The sequence below is a fragment of the Monomorium pharaonis genome, chromosome 1 (genome assembly GCF_013373865.1).
Source record: "Monomorium pharaonis isolate MP-MQ-018 chromosome 1, ASM1337386v2, whole genome shotgun sequence".
Lineage (NCBI taxonomy): Eukaryota > Metazoa > Arthropoda > Insecta > Hymenoptera > Formicidae > Monomorium > Monomorium pharaonis.
Window position 1 is genome coordinate 13,101,704 of NC_050467.1, and position 19,252 is coordinate 13,120,955.

The following is a 19,252-nucleotide window of genomic DNA, read 5'->3' on the forward strand; positions in this document are numbered from 1 at the left end:
ACGGAGATTACGATTCCCGAGGAATCGTACGAACTGCGAGCTATAAACGAATTTTTGAAACGCACAATTTCACGAAAACGTCCGCAACACGACGGAACTCATTCCGGTGACGTTACGCGTGGGGGCAACGATGATGATAATGATGGGGAGTATCCGATAACGCTTCGCGCCAACTACAATACAATGAGATGTGAGATCAAATGTGCCTACAGTATACATTTTGGTAAACCCAACAACATAGGATCGCTGCTAGGATTCTCACCGAAGCGTGGTGTACTGCTACCGCGAAAATGGCACGAATCGGACGCGTCGATCAACATAATGAACCATTATTCGCGTGGAATGCAACGTGACCGCGGGCGCGTACAGCAACAATAAAAGTGTACACACGATACATGAGTTTTCACCGAGCGTGCCACCAGGATATAAGATATCGGAAAGGCCCACACAAATCATTTATCTGCCAATCATCGTGCGGTGCATTACGGATCTGACAATACGCGCCGTCGATCAGAACGGACAATTACTTGATTTTCGAAGAAAAGAAATCACCGTCAGACTGCACGTGCGACGGCGGTTGCAACAATAACGCGAACGTGAGATGCTCGTGCTAAACACATCGCAGCGCGCGAAAGATAACGTTATCTCCACACCAGTGCCAACATTCCAACAGTCACCCGATACTCTTGCGACAACATTTAATAATATTCAATCATCTTGTTGTCCCGAGAAAAAGAAGCTCAACGCGTCAAACGTTAAATTTTTACAATCTCTGGGATTCGCGGTGCGAAACGTCTGATAACGATGACTGACATTCTAAACATCGGAGACGAGCCGATCTTCGATGATCGCATCGTCAAGATCGAGACTCATACGTACAATCCGTTTGCCAACACAACGTTCGGGCACAGCGACGAGATACGAATACCCATACACCAACAGGATCTGTACACATTGCCGTTTGAAAGTTTTCTATACATCGAGGGAAAAGTGACAATAAAGAAACCAGCCGAGGGATTTTTGGTGGTACTGGGAAATAATTGTGTCGCGTTCATGTTCGATGAGATTCGATACGAACTCGACGGTGTAGAAATTGATCGCAACAGAAATGTTGGAATAACCAGCACATTGAAAAACTATGCAACGGTATCGTCAGACAAAAACGTGATTCTGAGGAACGCCGGATGGATTTCGGGTTGGGACGTGAATGGATACTTTAATTTTTGCGTACCACTCAACATGTTGTTGGGGTTTTGCGAGGATTACAGACGCGTGGTGATCAACGCTCGTCACGAGTTAATTTTAATACGCGCGCGTAACGATAACAACAGTCTGATGGGAAGTTCAGAGGAACCCACGATTAATATATTCAAGATACAATGGCGCATGCCTCACGTACTGCTGAACGAGATACATAAGTTGTCGATGCTGCGTACTCTGGAGAGCGGACGGTACCTGAACATGGCTTTTCGTTCGTGGGATCTGTACGAGTTTCCACTATTGCAGCAAACAACTAAGCATTCGTGGGCCATCAAGACCGCTACTCAGCTCGAGAAGCCACGATATGTTATCTTTGCTCTGCAGACGGGTCGAAAGAACATTGTGTCCGAGGATCCAAGCCGATTCGATCATTGCAAATTGACAAACGTGAAACTGTATCTGAACTCGGAATATTATCCATACGACGATATGAACTTGGATTTCGATAAAAATAAATGGGCGATTCTGTACGACATGTACGCGCGTTTCTGCAAGGGTTATTATGGATACGAGTATCTTGAGCCGAACTTCACCACTTCAACTTTTCTACTTAACGGTCCATTCGTAATCATCGATTGCTCTCGACAAAATGAATCGGTCAAGAGCGCAACCGTGGACGTGTGCATAGAATTTGAATGCAAAGAGAATGTGTCGATGAATACCACCGCGTACTGCCTCATCATATACGACCGCGTGGTTCAGTACAACCAGTTGACAAACGTTGTGCGCAAAATCACCTAACAACGTTGTACATTAAAGGAGAGGGAGATAAGACAATATATAACTCTACGACGCATCGAAGTCAATCACAGTCTTCTTGATAACAACAGTCATGTCTGCACCAACGTTCGTAGACCTGCAAGGTTTCATCATTGGAGGAAAATTTATCGTTAAGGAATTTGCCTCTCTCAAAGATGGATTTGAACTCATCCACTACTTGTTTACACCCACTTATCCATGGGAATACCTTACCAAGGCAGAAAGATGTCAAGTAGCATGGTTAAAAGTGAATCATCATGGAATATCATGGGAGGATGGATTAATTCCGCACAGCATGGCTAGGAGTTTGATTACAAAGGCGGTGATGGGTACAACTGCAACCGATGATGAAATTCTCGTGTACGTCAAGGGATGTGAGAAACGAGAATGGTTGCGTGATTTGCTTCTGGACGAGGCGAGATAGGAAGCTTACGTCGAGAATATCGAGACGCATTACGAAGACATAGAACCTCTAAACAAGTTGGACATTATGTACACTTTACGATGTCAGAATCATGTGAACAACTGTGCTTTACAAAATGTATTTAAGCTGTTTAATTTGTGGTCTAAGAATAAAAAATATATATCGTATCCATTTTTACATTCTTTTACCTCCTCATATTTCCCTTTTTCCCCATCTCGTTTTATTTATACAATAATTTTTAACTTAAAACTATATAGGAAAAAATAATTCTAACAATATCATTTTTATACATTTATTTTGTTATATAAAGCATAACGTACAATATGATTCACAACGTGATTAGCTTACAGTTTACAAGATTGGTTTTCTTTACACATTTTTACTTGTCATATAAAGCATTATATACAATATTATCGAAAGCGTAAGCAATTAGCTCACACTCTACGAGACATGTTTTATCATATTTTTCGCGTAATAACTTTGCAGCGTCGCTTTTATTAGTAATATGATTTTGACGCAAAATAGTAATAAACTTCTTATATTTATCGCTCACGCTGTACGTATGTTGATCCAATTGATGACATACATAATCAACAATCTTCAAGTTCATATAGGAACAGTAAGGTTGACGGCTTCATGTACAAGCAATTATCATGCAACACCAACTTTATAATATTTTCATCGCGCATTTTTACAAGTTTTATAATCAGATCGCAAACTGCAAATCTTGAAGATACTGCACAAATCGTTGTGCAGTCAAAATAAGTTGACTGCACAAATCGTTCAATATCCACCCGTCGATCTATAAACGTTTTCCATGTTGCGTATGGCAAAATTATCTGATTGCCCTTGTTGTCACCAAGCAGTATTTCCACATAGGATATAGGTCCCACGCCGATTCCAATATCCAAGTATTTGTATGCTGTGGCAGTCAAGGCGTATCTCCTACTCAAGATGCGTGGAGTATAACGCGGCTGCGATAATGCTCTGTAAAAAGAATATAGCTCGCTATAGAAAAATATAAGATATTAATACAAAGAAAATTAAAAAAAAAAATTATAAAAAATACTTATGGTTTATCATACGCCTCGTTCTGTTGGATCGGAACGTAATAGTTCATGCTGTACGTTTCGGGAAGCTTTTGAAGTCTGTCTTCCACCGACTGAGGAGCAACGTTATCGAGGAGGTTTTGCTGTTCGTCTTGTAACACGCGAGTGATGTGGTACCATTGTCAGAACTCTTCTTATATTGTACACCCCTCCACAAATTTTTTAATCCTTTGTCTCAACTGGAGCACTCATCACACCCAATAAAATTACAGCGTTGCCAACGTTTTTGCTTGATCACGTGATCATCGAGAGCCAATCACGTTATCGCGAAACATGTTGCAACATGTTTAATGCAACGTTGCCCCTCCCCCCATCTAACACCCAAAACAGGGAGGGGTAAAAAGTAGCATTGTTTATATCAATACCCCTTATAAAAACATATCAAGTTTTCAAAAACATATCAAGCTTTTTCAAAGGCACCGCAAAATAGTTTACGTCTGATAAGCAGGATATCAGTTTACTTCTGATAAGCGGTTCTTCCCGGAGCCCCGGGTGACGTCACCCCTCCCCGCCGTAACACCCCCCGCGCCAACAAGTTCCCCCCGCACACCCGCACCCCCCTCGGAGCTCCCGAGTTAGAACCGGCCTAGTATTCCTACTTTTCGCGCAATCCGCTCGACAATTAGCGCAATGCTTCTTAGACAGCACTTGCTGTCTAAGCAACAATTTGGAATACTGACCGATTTACGCCCTCACACAATCTTCCCCTTCTTTCGATCCAACTGCCGAATTATCGGATATATAAACCGGCTATAGAAGGTGAGGAGCGGGTCAATCCGAAGTAGACAAACTAAGACAACACACGACACTCTGCTTTGCGGGGTCGTGTATCGCTGATATAACTCATTGTAAATACACAACCACGACACTCTGCTTTGCGGGATCGTGGACAACGAGCTCATAGACGCGACACTCTGCCTTGCGGGGTCGCGATCTATTCACTGTAACGAATACAAGAATAAAAGTGTTCAATACAACTAACGGTGTAAGTGACCAAATACCTTCCTCGCGAGATCTCTGGCAGCGATCCCAAATCGTACTCACAACGAGGGGTACAACAGTCTTGAGCTATCAGCCGCGCTACTTCTCACTCGTCTAACGAACTTCGTTCAAAGCTCGCTCCCCATCGAACCCGTGTCCGTCACATGCTGGACGGATTCAACTATCGTTCTCGCGTGGATACGCTCTCATCCATCTCGATGGAAAGTTTTTGTTGCTAATCGAGTACACGAAATTCAGTCTGGTTTGCCGGACGCTGAATGGCGTCACGTGCCTACTCAGGGAAACCCCGCGGACTGTGCGTCGCGAGGATTATGTGGCGATGAACTGCTCGCTCATTCTCTTTTGTGTCAAGGGCCCTCCTGGCTTGCGAAGGCGAGAGGAGAATGGCCTGAGGAGCCTCTGCCTAAGCCTGTCGATTCCCAAGTCGAAGCGAAGATTATCGCTTCGCATGTCTCGCAGACGCGCGCTCCGTGGGATCTTTCTTCGCGATACGCGTCGTGGCCCACCTTGATCCGCGTTACTGCATATGTTATCAGATTCGTCGATGCGTGTCGTCGTCGAGGCGATGATCAATCAAGTTCCTGGGACGTGCCTTCTCCTCCGCCGAATGTAGCTTAACCAAAACGTTTTGGATCAAGCGAATTCAATCGAAACTGTATTCAAACGAAATCAATAGACTAGCTAATCATCAAAACATCGCATCTAAAAGTTCTATTGCTAGCCTACGCCCATTTCTCGATCAGGACGGCGTTGTGCGTGTTGGTGGTCCTTTACGACACGCCCCTATTCCCTTTCGCGTGCGACATCCGATATTGCTTTCCTCGCACCCGTTAGTACATTTTATTATCTACGCGTCTTGCACGGTGGAACACAGCTCACTATGAGCACTATTCGTCAAGATTATTGGATCATTCGCGCGCGAAGCCTCGTGAGATCCGTGATTCATAAATGCCTGATCTGCATTCGAGAACGTGCCGCGGTGCCCACGCAACTCATGGGCGATCTGCCGTCTATGCGCGTTTCGCCCTCGCCGCGCAGTTTTGCGCAATGTGGCGTCGATTACGCTGGGCCGGTTCAGGTACGCGCATTCGCCGGCCGAGGTGTTGCATCGCGAAAGGCCTACATTGCCTTGTTCGTTTGTCTCGCCACGCGCGCGATCCATTTAGAGTTGATTAGCGATTACTCGTCTCCCGCTTTCCTGAACGCGTATGTAAGATTCTGCTCGCGTCGAGGTCTTCCGCGCATCATGTACTCACATAACGGGACGACCTTTGTCGGTGCTGAGAAAGAACTTAAGAAAGCCTATTATTCAGCTCTTCGCGATCCTCAATTTTTAAATAAAACCGCGTGTGACAACGTTCAGTGGCTGTTTATTCCGCCATCTGCGCCGCATTTTGGCGGGATGTGGGAAGCCGGCGTGCGTAGCGTGAAACATCACTTACGTCGCGTCATCGACAAACATACCCTCTCGTTCGAAGAATTTTCTACGCTCTTATGCACCATCGAGGCATGCTTAAACTCGCGCCCCATCGTTCCCTTGTCTGAGGCTTTCGACGATTATGATTATCTAACGCCAGGGCATTTTTTGATCGGTTCGGCTCTTACCGTCGCTCCGGAACCATCGATACTTCACCTCAACGAAAGTTGATTATCACGTTGGCAGATCGTCATATGGCCGAACGATTTTGGAAAATGTGGGCGCATGACTACGTGAATACATTGCAACAGCGGAGCAAATGGCGCCGCCGTCGACCTTCGTTGAAAATCGGGCAACTTGTGCTCTTGCGCGACACTCTGTTGTCTTCCTGTAAATGGCATCTCGGGCGTATTACGCGCCTTCATCCCGGATCAGACGGTCTTACCCGTGTCGTTACGGTGAAAACCGTGAAGTCCGAGTTCCGACATCCGATCGGTCAGCTTTACGTTTACCCGTTGAGGGTAAAGCATCCGACGAATAATAATTTCTCTCTGTATCGCGTTTCGTTGCGCGTATTTTTATAGATGTAGGTTAGTTATAATTCATAGAAATAAGTTAATTAAGTTGCGTATCAGCCAGCCTAAGCGAGCGGCTGAACTTCTGTCATTATTGTAATTATCTCTTCAACGTTTGAACTGTAAACGCCTTAGGGCTTTCCCCTTGGAGTTATTGTTCTGTTCACGCGTGTGTTCAGCGAGGACCATCCTTCGGTCACCTTCTCGTTGTTATATTTCAGTTCTCTTTCATTGTTTAGTTTATCGGCTTTAGCGTTTGCGATTGTTATATTGAAATCTACGTTTTCAAGGCGGGCAGTATGTTCGCGCGGGAACACTCGATCACGGTGTTTTCGGGTGTCGCACGCGAGCGAAGATACGGACGGCTCGTTCACTCGTGGCGTCCGCGTGTTCTCGCCTTCTGCATCCACCCTGAGACGCTCGTGTACGCCGGGTGTCCTGGACCGAGCAGGAACATGAAGCTCCCGTTCGCGTTCAGGATACCGCGTCGCGGTAGTCAATCGGCCTGAGATATCTGTGGTGTACAGATCGCCGTCTTCGCGCCCTGCAAGTCAAGGCGGAAGCGCGTATCCTTCAGTGTTTGAGTGCGTTTCTCGCATAATCTAATTTCAATTATCTATTCGATAAAGAATCCGCGGTGTGTGACTGCGAGTGACAATCATGAACATCAGTTAATTATTTGAGTGAAAAGGCGAGGTGGTTGGAGGATTTATTTAATCCAGTGGAACGCTTACTCTGGATAGACGGAAACCCGTCATTGTGTGCGACGAGTGGAATAAAGTGACGTTTCATTGAAATATCCATCGCTTATTTCATCACCTGCCTAAATTCGCTCGTGATCATCAGGTTCACGAGATCCACGCACTCCGGACTCAACGCTGAGTCGTTCCGGTGAATCTAATCGCAAGCGCCATTAAGTTCGAATCGCCGCTTGCGCGCTTGCACACCGACAATCTTTTGAAAATATTCGGTTGCGGAAACATGCTGTTTTCCAAGAAAGAGAATTTTTACACAGAGCTCACGGCACTGAAACCTAATTCCACAAAAGATTTCTATACAGCAAAATTTCTTATCATTAATAAACCTGATTGGGCTTTCTGGAGTAAAGAACCTCATAGTCTGATACGAGGTATTCCCGATAAAATGTTCGTTTATTGTAATATTTGCGAACCTTACATAACCGGTGATGTCAAGTCTCCTCTTCTTCGAATAGTTTCGATACCATTGGACGCGTCTAATTTTACGTACGGCGCGAATCAGACGACATATTTTTCTCCTCCGCATTACATACCTTTACAAAAAACGAATTTCCGTACGATCGAAATAGATATAAAAGACGCACTTGGTAAAAGTATATCATTTCAATCCGGAACGTTAACGCTGACGTTTCACTTTAGACATTACCAGTAACTTGAACGTTAAAGTAAAATAGATAAGTCATTAATATGGTACCAGAGGAGGAAGAATATTATAATTCAGCAGACGGTCGTAGGGGAGGGATACCACGAGTTTTCGTCGATTCACCAGATCAGCGCGGACATACAATCGGGAGTTTTATCGGTGGATTATTCAGAAAGGCACTTCCTTACTTGAGTAAAGGTGTACGTGCGATCGGTAAAAAAGTTTTACGTGCAGGTATTAACGTGATAGACGACGTTGAAAATAATACTCCTTTAAAGGAGACACTCAGAAATAAATTCAAGGAATCTCGAGAAAATCTCAAAAGAAAAGCAGAAGAAAAAATTAAAAACCTAATGAAGAAATCGGAATATAAAATATTGCCGAAAAAGCTGCCGCTTCAGTTTCTCTTCGATAGTCACGCTGGTCGGCAACAAAGTCGGCATCGCGTAAACGTCGGACGAGCAAAAAGAAAACAGTGTTGTGGCCCTTATTGGGATAAAGGGTCACAAGTATTTGGGATCGTCTGTCGGTACTCCTCGGATCAGGTCTAGTAAGAGATTGTAGCCGTTGGTTGAGTAACAATGTAGATATAGTATATTTTCTCTCTTGATTACACTGATCCGTTATAACACATATACTATAACCCGTGACAAGTATAAATGGACGAGCGACATACGTTCGTCGCTATGGCACGCAAGTAAGCCCGCTCGTTGTCTGTACCTCGGTGTTTATATACACCGTTTTTGGGCGAATGACCGGGGAAGGTACTTCCGCGGTCACTGGCCTTTGGACAGTGTACTTGTTTAGCCAGCAAGTGCTGGCTACGCGGATTCCACCCCAAAATTAGATGATTTTGGGTGTTATTGCTTGAGCAACCGGGTGCATTTCCCGGTGCGACGCCCGGTATGTAGGCCGGGCGATGTCCGCGTGCGAGGCGTTATTTGACACCTTTTATCGCTTGCAACATGTCGTATGTGAGTGTGATGCACTCACAACAACAGCAAAAAACAGTACGCGGAAGAAAAAAACGGTTAAAAAATTAACGAAGAAAAAGTCTCGTTCGATAAGAGGGAAAAATAAAAAGACATTCACTACGAATCGTCGTCGTCGTGTTAGTAAGAAGCGTGGAGTATCCAATATATTCTCTGTGACGTAAGGCCACCACTTCGACCACGCGGTAAGGGCGGAGACGGCCGGCCTGGCTTTTAGTGAAAGATAGTTACCCTACCAAGCGTTCGGTGGGCGAATTTATTATTACCGGAATACCGAGAGTAGAGTCACCGCGCAGCAGGGCCGTGCCGATCTCCGTCTCATAGAGATTAATAATAGTTTCGCCTAGTGTCTCCTCCCTCGAGAGTATGTCGAGCCGACAGTCGATTTGTATGTAGCGAATTAAGAGTAACGACGGGATAGTGCGTATAGTAATGACACCGGGATTCACCGCATACCGAGAGCACGAGCCGCGTGCCTGCTACCGAGACGCGTCTCCGTAGGCGAGGGATATACAAAAGAAATACGCATTTAGTTGAAGCCTATCCCGTCCGCTGTAGAGCCCGCGTGTCGTAATCAGAGTGTTGTATTGTTAAATTTCGTGAGTAAAGTATTGTGAATCTCAAGTCGAGTATGCGACAGTCGTGTAATAGAGTAATGTCAAGCGACCCTTACGCACATGCTATATAGAATTGTACATATTTCATCTCTAATATACGCCTTTTATATCCAACAATTATACTGAGTTTTTAATGCGCGACATCTCCTCTCCTATTCCGCGTACCGAGAAGAACCTCGCCCCTCTACCAATTTGTGGAGGCGAGCTAGCAGGCGTTTGACCGTCGTGCGGAATACCGAGTTTGTGAGCTTTGTGCGGCGCGGATTCCGCGCCTGGCGCCCAACTTTTGTTGAGCAACACGGTGAAGTTGTAGACGCGGAAAAAAGTAACGTCGCATCTCTTAATTCACGTCAAAAGTCTCTGTGCGAGAAATAAGCATGTCTTTTCTTCACACTCATTCCAGCTCGTGCTTAAAGAGTGAACTCGATTTCTTCTCATTACCTCCCACTCAAACCAGCATAGAGAGTTTGCAATGGATTTATTACAAGCCTGTGACATCACTCGTCGAAGATGCACCTATAGAATTTGTCATACCCGGCCACGGGGAAGATTACTTAGATCTCACTCATACCATGTTAAGTATTCAGCTACGCGTAGAAACCACTCCTCTCGCCGGTGGAGAGAAAGATACGACAGTGACTTCATACTCAAAGTAAGCCCTGTAAATTATTTGTTACATTCCATGTTCAATCAAATTGACGTATATTTTAATCAGAAACTTGTGTCACCTGCAAACAACGCTTACGCGTATCGTGCATACATCGAAGCATTATTAAACTATGCTTCTCCCGCAAAATCGTCTCATCTGACAGCGTGTCTATAGGACATGGATACGCCCGGGTTCATGGACAGTCACGTAGATTCCGCGGCACCAAATTCCAATCTTGTTATATTCAGGCAGGACAAGAATTAGATCTTATAGGTCATCTTCACTGTGACGTGTTTAATTAGGATAAATTTTTAATTAACGGAGTAGAAGTTAGAATGAGACTCGTACGCTCGAAAGACTCTTTCTGTCTAATGGAAACTAGTTCCACGTCGAATATTCGTATTTTAGACGCTAGTCTACTCGTAAGAAAAGCACAAATAAGTCCCGGTGTATTACTCGCTCACGCTAAAATGTTGAGTAAGACAACTGCCAAGTATCCTCTAACGAGAGTAGAGGTTAAAACGTTTACGATACACTCAGGTCTCGTAGGAGAATCGATAGATAACGTAATCCTCGGCCAACTACCGAAACGCGTAATTGTTGGTTTTGTAAATAACAGAGCGTTTAACGGAGATAGAAAATTAAATCCGTTTAATTTCGAAAACTATGATATAAATTTCTTTTCGCTATACGTCGACGGCATGCAAGTTCCTAGTAGACCACTACAGCCGAACTTCTCGAAAGACGAATTGCTCTACGTCGAAGACGCTATCATACGCTCTTTTCTGGAACTGGCATTCACTTTTTGAACGGGGGTAATTCTATAAGTAGAAACGATTATGCCGATGGATATACACTTTTCGCTTTCGATCTCACTCCCGATTTATCCGCAAATTGTGCCGGACATTGGAATCTCGTGAAACATGGCAGTCTACGATTAGAAGTACGATTCGCAAGGGCATTATCCACGACTGTTAACTGTATCGTTTATGCCGAATTTGATAATATTCTAGAAATCGACTCTTCTCGTCAAATTATCGTTGACTTTTCCGGCTAAACTTTTATGTCTGATAGTATATTCGGTAAAATCGTGTGAAAAAATTATAATCTCGTCACCAACACCATCATCACCACTACCGCTACCACCACCACCACTACCTTCACCAGTACCATCATCAATTAACCCCACCACCGCCATCACCGCTAACAACGCACTTTTTTGGTGATATTTTTAAAATCATACCGAGAAGAGAAATTAGTTTCCTACGAGACACGAAGACAGTCACCTCGAAAAGTCACCTTAAAAGAGTGAAGCAAGCAGTTGCTTATAACCATGGACATAGTTATTGACATCCAAGGCTTTCGGGATAGCGAGAAAAAATTTATTCCTAAAGAGATTGCAGTTGTCGCACTCGACGCTCCAATCATCGGCCATTGGATTACACTGCCTCCTTGCTCGTTTGAAGAATTACCCGAAAGTTCAAGACGTGAAAACAATTGGCTTTCACAGAATTACCACGGTATCGAGTGGTTCGACGGTGAAGCTAATCCTAAGTTTTTTGTAAACCAACTACGTGACATTACCCGCTGGGCTCGTTGCATCTTTACCAGAGGCCATGAAAAAGCAAGTTACTTGCGTGATCTTCTCTCCAGAAACATATATAATCTGGAAGCAGATTTTTCAACATAGAAATATTTGCCTGATGTCAACGAGTACGGTCACCGCTGTACTCATCACGGACTTCGAGTCAACGCAAAATTTCATTGTGCGTTACGTAACGCTCACAAATTGAAACGCTGGTTAAACGAGCCATTCAGCCGAAACTCGAGTCACGCCAATCTCTCGACTAACGACGAAGAAAAAGAAGAAGATATCGTACAAAACGTAGAAGTAAAAGTCGAAGATCCGACAACAGTCGAAGAGAAAGAAAATTATCTTTTTGAAACGACAACAGACAAAATCGAAACCAGTGACATACAAACATCAACCATTCTTACCAGTTGCGAGCTATCACCTTCGTCTCACGAAAACGAACGCACAGCTAAAGAGAACCCTGAAATAACGCAAACGATTCCACTCTCCCGGTTGTCGCCTTCGTATGAATTCACTGGAAATTTTACATGCGTTGCGACAACTGAATGCCAAGTACGTCGGCATCTATTTTGCAAACAGACTATCGAGGGTGTGGACGAGATCGACAGCAATCGTCGCTAACACAGACGATCACAATCAACCTGGCGAACACTGGATCGCATTTTACGTCGATGAACGCGGAACAGGAACATATTTCGATAACTACCGATTACCACTCTTGGACTCCAGATTCCTCCTACGACTGCGACGAAACTCAACGATGTATCAATGGAATACCGTGCCTTTACAAGGATTACTCTCACAAACTTGCGGACAATACTGCTGTGTTTTTCTATATTTTATGTCTCGTGGTTATAATCTTAATCGGTTTCTCAATTTATTTCCTTCCGATTGTGAGCTCAAGGACCGACAAATAGTAAAAATATTTAGTAAAATTTTTTCGTGTAAAAAAATAAAAAAATGTGTAAAACTTCAAGCGTGCTGCTATGTACAATTTTGTATTCCTAGAAAGTAAGCTATATTGATAAACATTTTATTTGTAATTTTAAGCAACGTCTATTTCTTTCTCGCTCTATAATATATAACTTTTTCCTATATCCGAGTCAAAAATTATACTCGCACCTGTTTTTACCTTAGGTCATAAATAATAGAAAAGGTGGAGAGAGAGATAGAAGAGACGAGAAGAGAGAGAGAAGAGAGAGAGAGGCAGAGAGAGAGAGAGAGGAGAGAGATGAGAGAGAAGAGAGTAGAGAAGGAGAGAGAGATAGAGAGGAGAGAGAGAGAGAGAGAGAGGAGACGAGAGAGGAGAGATGAGAGAGAGAGAGAGAGATAGAGAGAGACGAGAGCGTATGTATGGAGAGAGAGTAGAGAGAGAGAGAGAGAGTGGAGAGAGAGCGAGAGAGAGATGGGAGAAGGAGAGAAACTGTAGAAAAGGTTAGAGAAGCAATAAGGAGGCAGAGACGCAGGGAGTAAGAGAGGAAGGTATGGTAAGGAGAGACGAGAGCAGTAGAGGCATCGATCAACATAGGAGCGTTAGTAGCAAGAGGGATAGAGAGGAGAGACGATGCTAGAAGAGTAGAGAGTAGCGAGTAGAGCAGAGAGAACGAGAGAGGAAACGAGAGAATGACAGGGGAGAGAGAGAGGAGAGAGAGAGAGGAGAGAGAGAGCAGAGGAGGAGAGAGAGAGAGAGAGAGAAGAGACGAGAGCGAGAGAGCGAGAGAAGAGAGAGAGAGAGCGAGAGAGCGAGAGAGGAGGAGAGCGAAGAGAGGAGCGAGAGAGGAGAGAGAGAGAGCGAGAGAAGAGAGAGAGAGAGAGAAGAGAAGCGGCGAGAGAGAGCGAGAGAGAGAGCGAGAAAGAGCAGAGGCTAGAGAGAGAGAGAGAGAGCGCGACGAGAGGAGAAGAGAGTCGAGAAAGAGAGCGCGAGAAGCGGCGAGAGAGCGCGAGCGATCGCGCGCGATAGCCGAGAGGCGCGAGCGAGCGACTGAGACGGCCGATCTAGCGAGCGCGCGCGCGCGAGAGGACTCTCTCTCTCTCTCTCACCTCCTCTCTCTCTCCTCTCTCTCTCTCTCTCTTTCTCTCTCCTCCTCTCTCTCTCTCTCTCTTCTCTCTCTCTCTCTCTCTCTCTCTCTCTTCTCTCTCCTCTCTTCTCTCTCTCTCTCTCTCTCTCTCGCACTTATAAAGTATACTTGACCTATAAACCTATTGAGTCGTTTACAAAAACTCGTACCTGACCGAGCCGCATCCCCGCTGGATAAAACGCTCGGCACTAATAGACTAAGAGCCAGCGCCAAAAATCCAACGTGATTCGGTACAAGAGTAATTTATGCTTCAAATGTTAGTATTATTCTTAATTAAGAGAAAGCCCGATTGGCAGAAGGCAGCCTAGGTGCTAGAAGCGTGGGTGGGCGACCAAACATGCAAATTTTGAAGGAAAAAAACGTGATAAGGTACAAGGCTGAAAATTGGTATTTACATTGTTTTTGTAAATGTAATGAAGGGAAAAAATTGGCAGAAGCGTAGGTGGAGGCTGAAGGGTTAGCAGAAGTCATTAACATTATAAAAAAATTACTGAAAAATACGCGATAAGGTACACTTCTGCCAATTTGCATATTTACTTGTCAGATAATATAAAAACTGTATGTAAATCGGCAGAAGTGAAAATGGAGGATTAATATTGAAAAAGTTGATGAAATGTATGTAACGCGCCGTGAACGCTTATCAGCCGTTGTCGTTATTCTTTCATTGTTTTATAGGTGTACATCATGAGGTACATTTCTGCCAATTTGATTATTTATTTTATATATTGTGCACTAACTAAATGTAAAACTGGCAGAAGTCTAAGTGGAATATTTATGTATAAACATATATATATATATATATATATATATATAGCCAAGCAGAAATCAAGAACCATACGCACTGCGTTACGCTGAATTGCGCCGAATAATTTTAATGCATACTTTGTATGATTGTCTGATATTGCTATTCATTTTAAATAATAGAATTATAAACTTTTAAACAATTTTTACTGGTATGCTTATTATGATTTTGTAAAATTGTTAAGAATAAAGATATATCGACACATATATAGACATATATACATATGAAAGAAACAGGATAAGATGTTTGATTAATTTTTTTTAATATTCTTTTTTCTATGCATGTGTTTATTAAATAATAGATTTCAGAAACATCCTATCTTAAAAAAGGTATGTAATAAAGCCTCTTTTCCGCGATACTAATTGGTTCTCTCGCTGCACTTACTTCGTGTTACGAGAATAACTGTCATTGCGATTGTATTTTAAGCTATCAAATTTGTTCAAATTTGTATAGATGGTTATTGTTGTAATATATTTTTTAAAAGTAAAAAATAAAAAATCAAATAGCGCGCGCAAAGCGCGCGTCTGTGGTGTCTAGTAACAATATAAAATATATGAAAGATAGGTTCAAAAATATCTAGTCTTCAGTGTCGGTAGGTAACTCATTGTCCTCATCAGAATCATTGTTTTCGTAGCTACCGTATTCCATATCTTTCTCTTCAACTAAAATTAGAATTATGAAAGGTTAAAAATTTAAAGTAATAATAAAATTAATTAAACTTGTCGATATTTAAAGCTGTACCTTCGGAATCATCCTTGTCCATTATAACATCTTTAACAATCTTTGGCAATTGTTTTTCCGTCAAACCATTTAAATTCATAACGTGTAGACTGGTTAGCAATAGTACAGCAAGACCGTACAGCATGTTGACAAAGAATGAAAATTACATCAAAGCATTCATAGATGTCGGCGACCACTCATGCAACGAAAAAGATGTATTTCAAATTCTGGAAGCTTTTGTATGTCACATGTACGGTTTAACGTCTAAAAAAAAGCAGATGACTGTTAATAATGCTCGTTTTCAATTATTTTAAAAAAATTTTGAAGTCAAAGATATAAATTTGACTTTACCAAAGCCTTTACCAAAAAAAATTTGAAAAATTTCGACGCCTCCAGTTTGCCACCATGTCAAAGAGAATTACGCCAACAGCTGCTTAGTTGCAAATACATCACAAATATTTGGCAAAATGCTAATAAGAAAAAACCTTCTGATCTTGATCCAGAAGCATTTGGATGGATTGCTGCTAACCAGTTCACACGTTATGAATTTAAATGGTTTGACGGAAAACAATTGCCAAAGATTGTTAAAGATGTTATAATGGACAAGGATGATTCCGAAGGTACAGCCTTAAATATCGACAAGTTTAATTAATTTTATTATTACTTTAAATTTTTAACCTTTCATAATTCTAATTTTAGTTGAAGAGAAAGATGTGGAATACGGTAGCTACGAAAACAGTGATTCTGATGAGGACAATGAGTTACCTACCGACACTAAAGACTAGATATTTTTGAACCTATCTTTCATATATTTTATATTGTTACTAGACACCACAGACGCGCGCTTCGCGCGCGCTATTTGATTTTTTATTTTTTACTTTTAAAAAATATATTACAACAATAACCATCTATACAAATTTGAACAAATTTGACAACTTAAAATACAATCGCAATGACAGTTATTCTCGCAACACGAAGTTAGTGCAGCGAGAGAACCAATTAGTATCGCGGAAAAGAGGCTTTATTACATACCTTTTTTAAGATAGGATGCCTCTGAAATCTATTATTTAATAAACACATGCATAGAAAAAAGAATATTAAAAAAAATTAATCAAACATCTTATCCTGTTTCTTTCATATGTATATATGTCTATATATGTGTCGATATATCTTTATTATTAACAATTTTACAAAATCATAATAAGCATACCAGTAAAAATTGTTTAAAAGTTTATAATTCTATTATTTAAAATGAATAGCAATATCAGACAATCATACAAAGTATGCATTAAAATTATTCGGCGCAATTCAGCGTAACGCGGTGCGTATGGTTCTTGATTTCTGCTTGGCTATATATATATATATATATGTTTATACATAAATATTCCACTTAGACTTCTGCCAGTTTTACATTTAGTTAGTGCACAATATAAAGAATAAATAATAAAATTGGCAGAAATGTACCTCATGATGTACACCTATAAAACAATGAAAGAATAACGACAACGGCTGATAAGCGTTCACGGCGCGTTACATACATTTCATCAACTTTTTCAATATTAATCCTCCATTTTCACTTCTGCCGATTTACATACAGTTTTTATATTACCTGACAAGTAAATTTGTAAATTGGCAGAAGTGTACCTTATCGCGTATTTTTCAGTAATTTTTTTATAATGTTAATGACTTCTGCTAACCCTTCAGCCTCCACCTACGCTTCTGCCAATTTTATCTCTTCATTACATTTACAAAAACAATGTAAATACCAATTTTCAGCCTTGCACCTTATCACGTTTTTTTCCTTCAAAATTTGCATGTTTAGTCGCCCACCCACGCTTCCAGCACCCAGACTGCCTTCTGCCAATCGAGCTTTCTCTTAATTAAGAATAATACTAACATTTGAAGCATAAATTACTCTTGTACCGAATCACGTTAGATTTTTGGCGCTGGCTCTTGGTCTATAAGATCTGTTTTTTCCTATTCAAAATCCAGTAGTATATTCAGGGTAGCCAATCAAGGCTCTGGGCAGCTATGGGGTACCAATCAAAACGCGCCGTTCAAATTCGTGACGTCACAGCGTCCAGTCTTCCCCACTAGGCCCAGACGGGGAAAAGAGGGGTTTGTTTTGACACCAGACGGAGGAGGAGTGGGGGTTTGTTTTGACGCCCCATAGCTGCCCAGACAGGGCGACAGGGGGCAGACACCCCTTGCTGTGAGGGCGAGGAGTGGGAGTTTGTTTTGACGCCTCATAGCTGCCCATATACTACTCATACGTGTGATCTAGATCATAGATTACATTAATTTTGATCTAGATCGAAGATCGTTTCTTTTTTACTTGACAATTTGGTAGGAGTAGGAATCGAAGTTTTTTAAGCTTCTCTAATGGGCTTTTAGGAATGTCCCAGAAATCTCCAAAGGAGGAAATCTTCAATAGTTTCACCTTATTACCCCCACTCTACGCTTCTAAAAGGAAGTTCTTGCCGCCGGAAATTTTCTCTTCCGAAGATTTAGTGGTACGCATGCGCAGTAGAAAATCGCACAATTTACGCGAAACTTTCAAAACAAAAATTTGAACTAATTAAACAACTATTTGTGACATTAACTTTAATAATATAATTATTTATAAGTATACATATATAATTATACATAAGTAAATTAAAATCTGCAAGTTGATTAGCTACACATTTCCCGGACCGCGAACTTGGACCAAGTTCTAGCATCGCGGACACAAGGACCAAGTTCTAGCATCGTGGACTTTAATCTCAGAAACTATTGACCTAGAGTAGAGGTTACAGTATAGATAGAGACCCTCTAAAATAATTCGAGTCAAGTAGTAAAAAGGTCTAATTTTTTATAGATCAAGATCATATAATTTAAAAAATTTAGATCAGATCAAAGATTATCGTAAAAAAAAATATTTACTAGATCAATAGATCATAGAAGTTGATCCAGATTAATGATCCAGATCATTTGATCTAGATCCTTTACAACACCAAAAATAATAACTCATTAAAAATTTTATAAAAATAAAAAAATATGTCAAGTACATAAACACATTAAAAAATGGTACAAGATCAAAGTTATTCTTCCGAAAACAACCATGCTCCGATTTTGTTCAAATTTTATAAATAGCTTCTATTTGGATAGAAAAGAAGTATACTAAAAGGATTTTTAATGATTTAAAGGTCGTTAGGCAACTTTTTAAATTATTTTTTTATTTTCTATATATTTTAATATACAATTTTTTATGATGTTTATTTTGACGCATATTAACGTAAATATGGTACAGAGAATGCGTGGGCAAGAGAGGGGCACCGCCCCTCTGCCTGCACCCCGTCACCATATTTTCTAACTCTAATCCAATCAATTTTAGGTCGCTATTTAGGCACAATTTTAAATCTGAAATCGCAAACCCATGTGGTACAGTACAAGCCTGGACGTCGTTTCGTTCTGTAAACAGGAGTAGACCTTGCTACGAGTGGAAAGTCATAAACTCATGTAATACAAAAAACACGTGGGCGTAGGAGGGGCTTTGCCGCACCCTCTTTTGTTATTAACTAATAAAATTAACTAATTAAACTCGAATTGTGTTAGATAAGTTTTATGAAGTTTTGAACATCTGACGTTGTTTTTTTCAAAAACTATTGTCTTTATGGCAAAAATCAATAAAACATAAAATGTGTATTTCCATGAAATCTAAAACTTTTATTTGAAATATTTTTTGAAATTCCCCTCATTTACGGAAATAAATGGAAAAAACTGTGATTTTTATAGTTTTTTTATGGTTTTTATGAAAATCAAATTTGCGCCAATTTGCACTATCATATTCGTAATCAGCGCGCTAAAATATTAC

At 41.5% G+C, this 19,252-nt stretch overlaps 3 protein-coding genes across 3 annotated transcripts; all 3 read left to right on the top strand.

Annotated features, from left to right (window-relative positions):
* Positions 1-804: 804 nt before the first annotated feature.
* Positions 805-2,001, top strand: LOC118646458. The gene has a single exon (XM_036289422.1). It carries the CDS (start codon positions 805-807, stop codon positions 1,999-2,001), a length of 1,197 nt encoding a protein of 398 aa, XP_036145315.1.
* Positions 2,002-5,434: 3,433 nt separating this feature from the next.
* Positions 5,435-6,202, top strand: LOC118646459. The gene has a single exon (XM_036289429.1). The coding sequence runs from the start codon at positions 5,435-5,437 to the stop codon at positions 6,200-6,202; it is 768 nt and encodes a 255-aa protein (XP_036145322.1).
* A 9,380-nt stretch (positions 6,203-15,582) lies between these two features.
* On the top strand, positions 15,583-16,551 carry LOC118646461. The gene is made up of 2 exons (XM_036289439.1): positions 15,583-15,638; positions 15,727-16,551. Exons 1-2 carry the CDS (start codon positions 15,583-15,585, stop codon positions 16,049-16,051), a joined length of 381 nt encoding a protein of 126 aa, XP_036145332.1. The 3' UTR covers positions 16,052-16,551.
* Positions 16,552-19,252: the final 2,701 nt, after the last annotated feature.

Coding starts and splice junctions, on each gene's coding strand:
- LOC118646458 (XM_036289422.1), top strand. CDS start 805: ATGACTGACATTCTAAACATCGGAGACGAGCCGATCTTCGATGATCGC.
- LOC118646459 (XM_036289429.1), top strand. CDS start 5,435: ATGAGCACTATTCGTCAAGATTATTGGATCATTCGCGCGCGAAGCCTC.
- LOC118646461 (XM_036289439.1), top strand. CDS start 15,583: ATGTCGGCGACCACTCATGCAACGAAAAAGATGTATTTCAAATTCTGG. Junction 15,639..15,726: donor TTCAAATTCTGGAAGCTTTT/GTATGTCACATG, acceptor AAAATTTTGAAG/TCAAAGATATAAATTTGACT.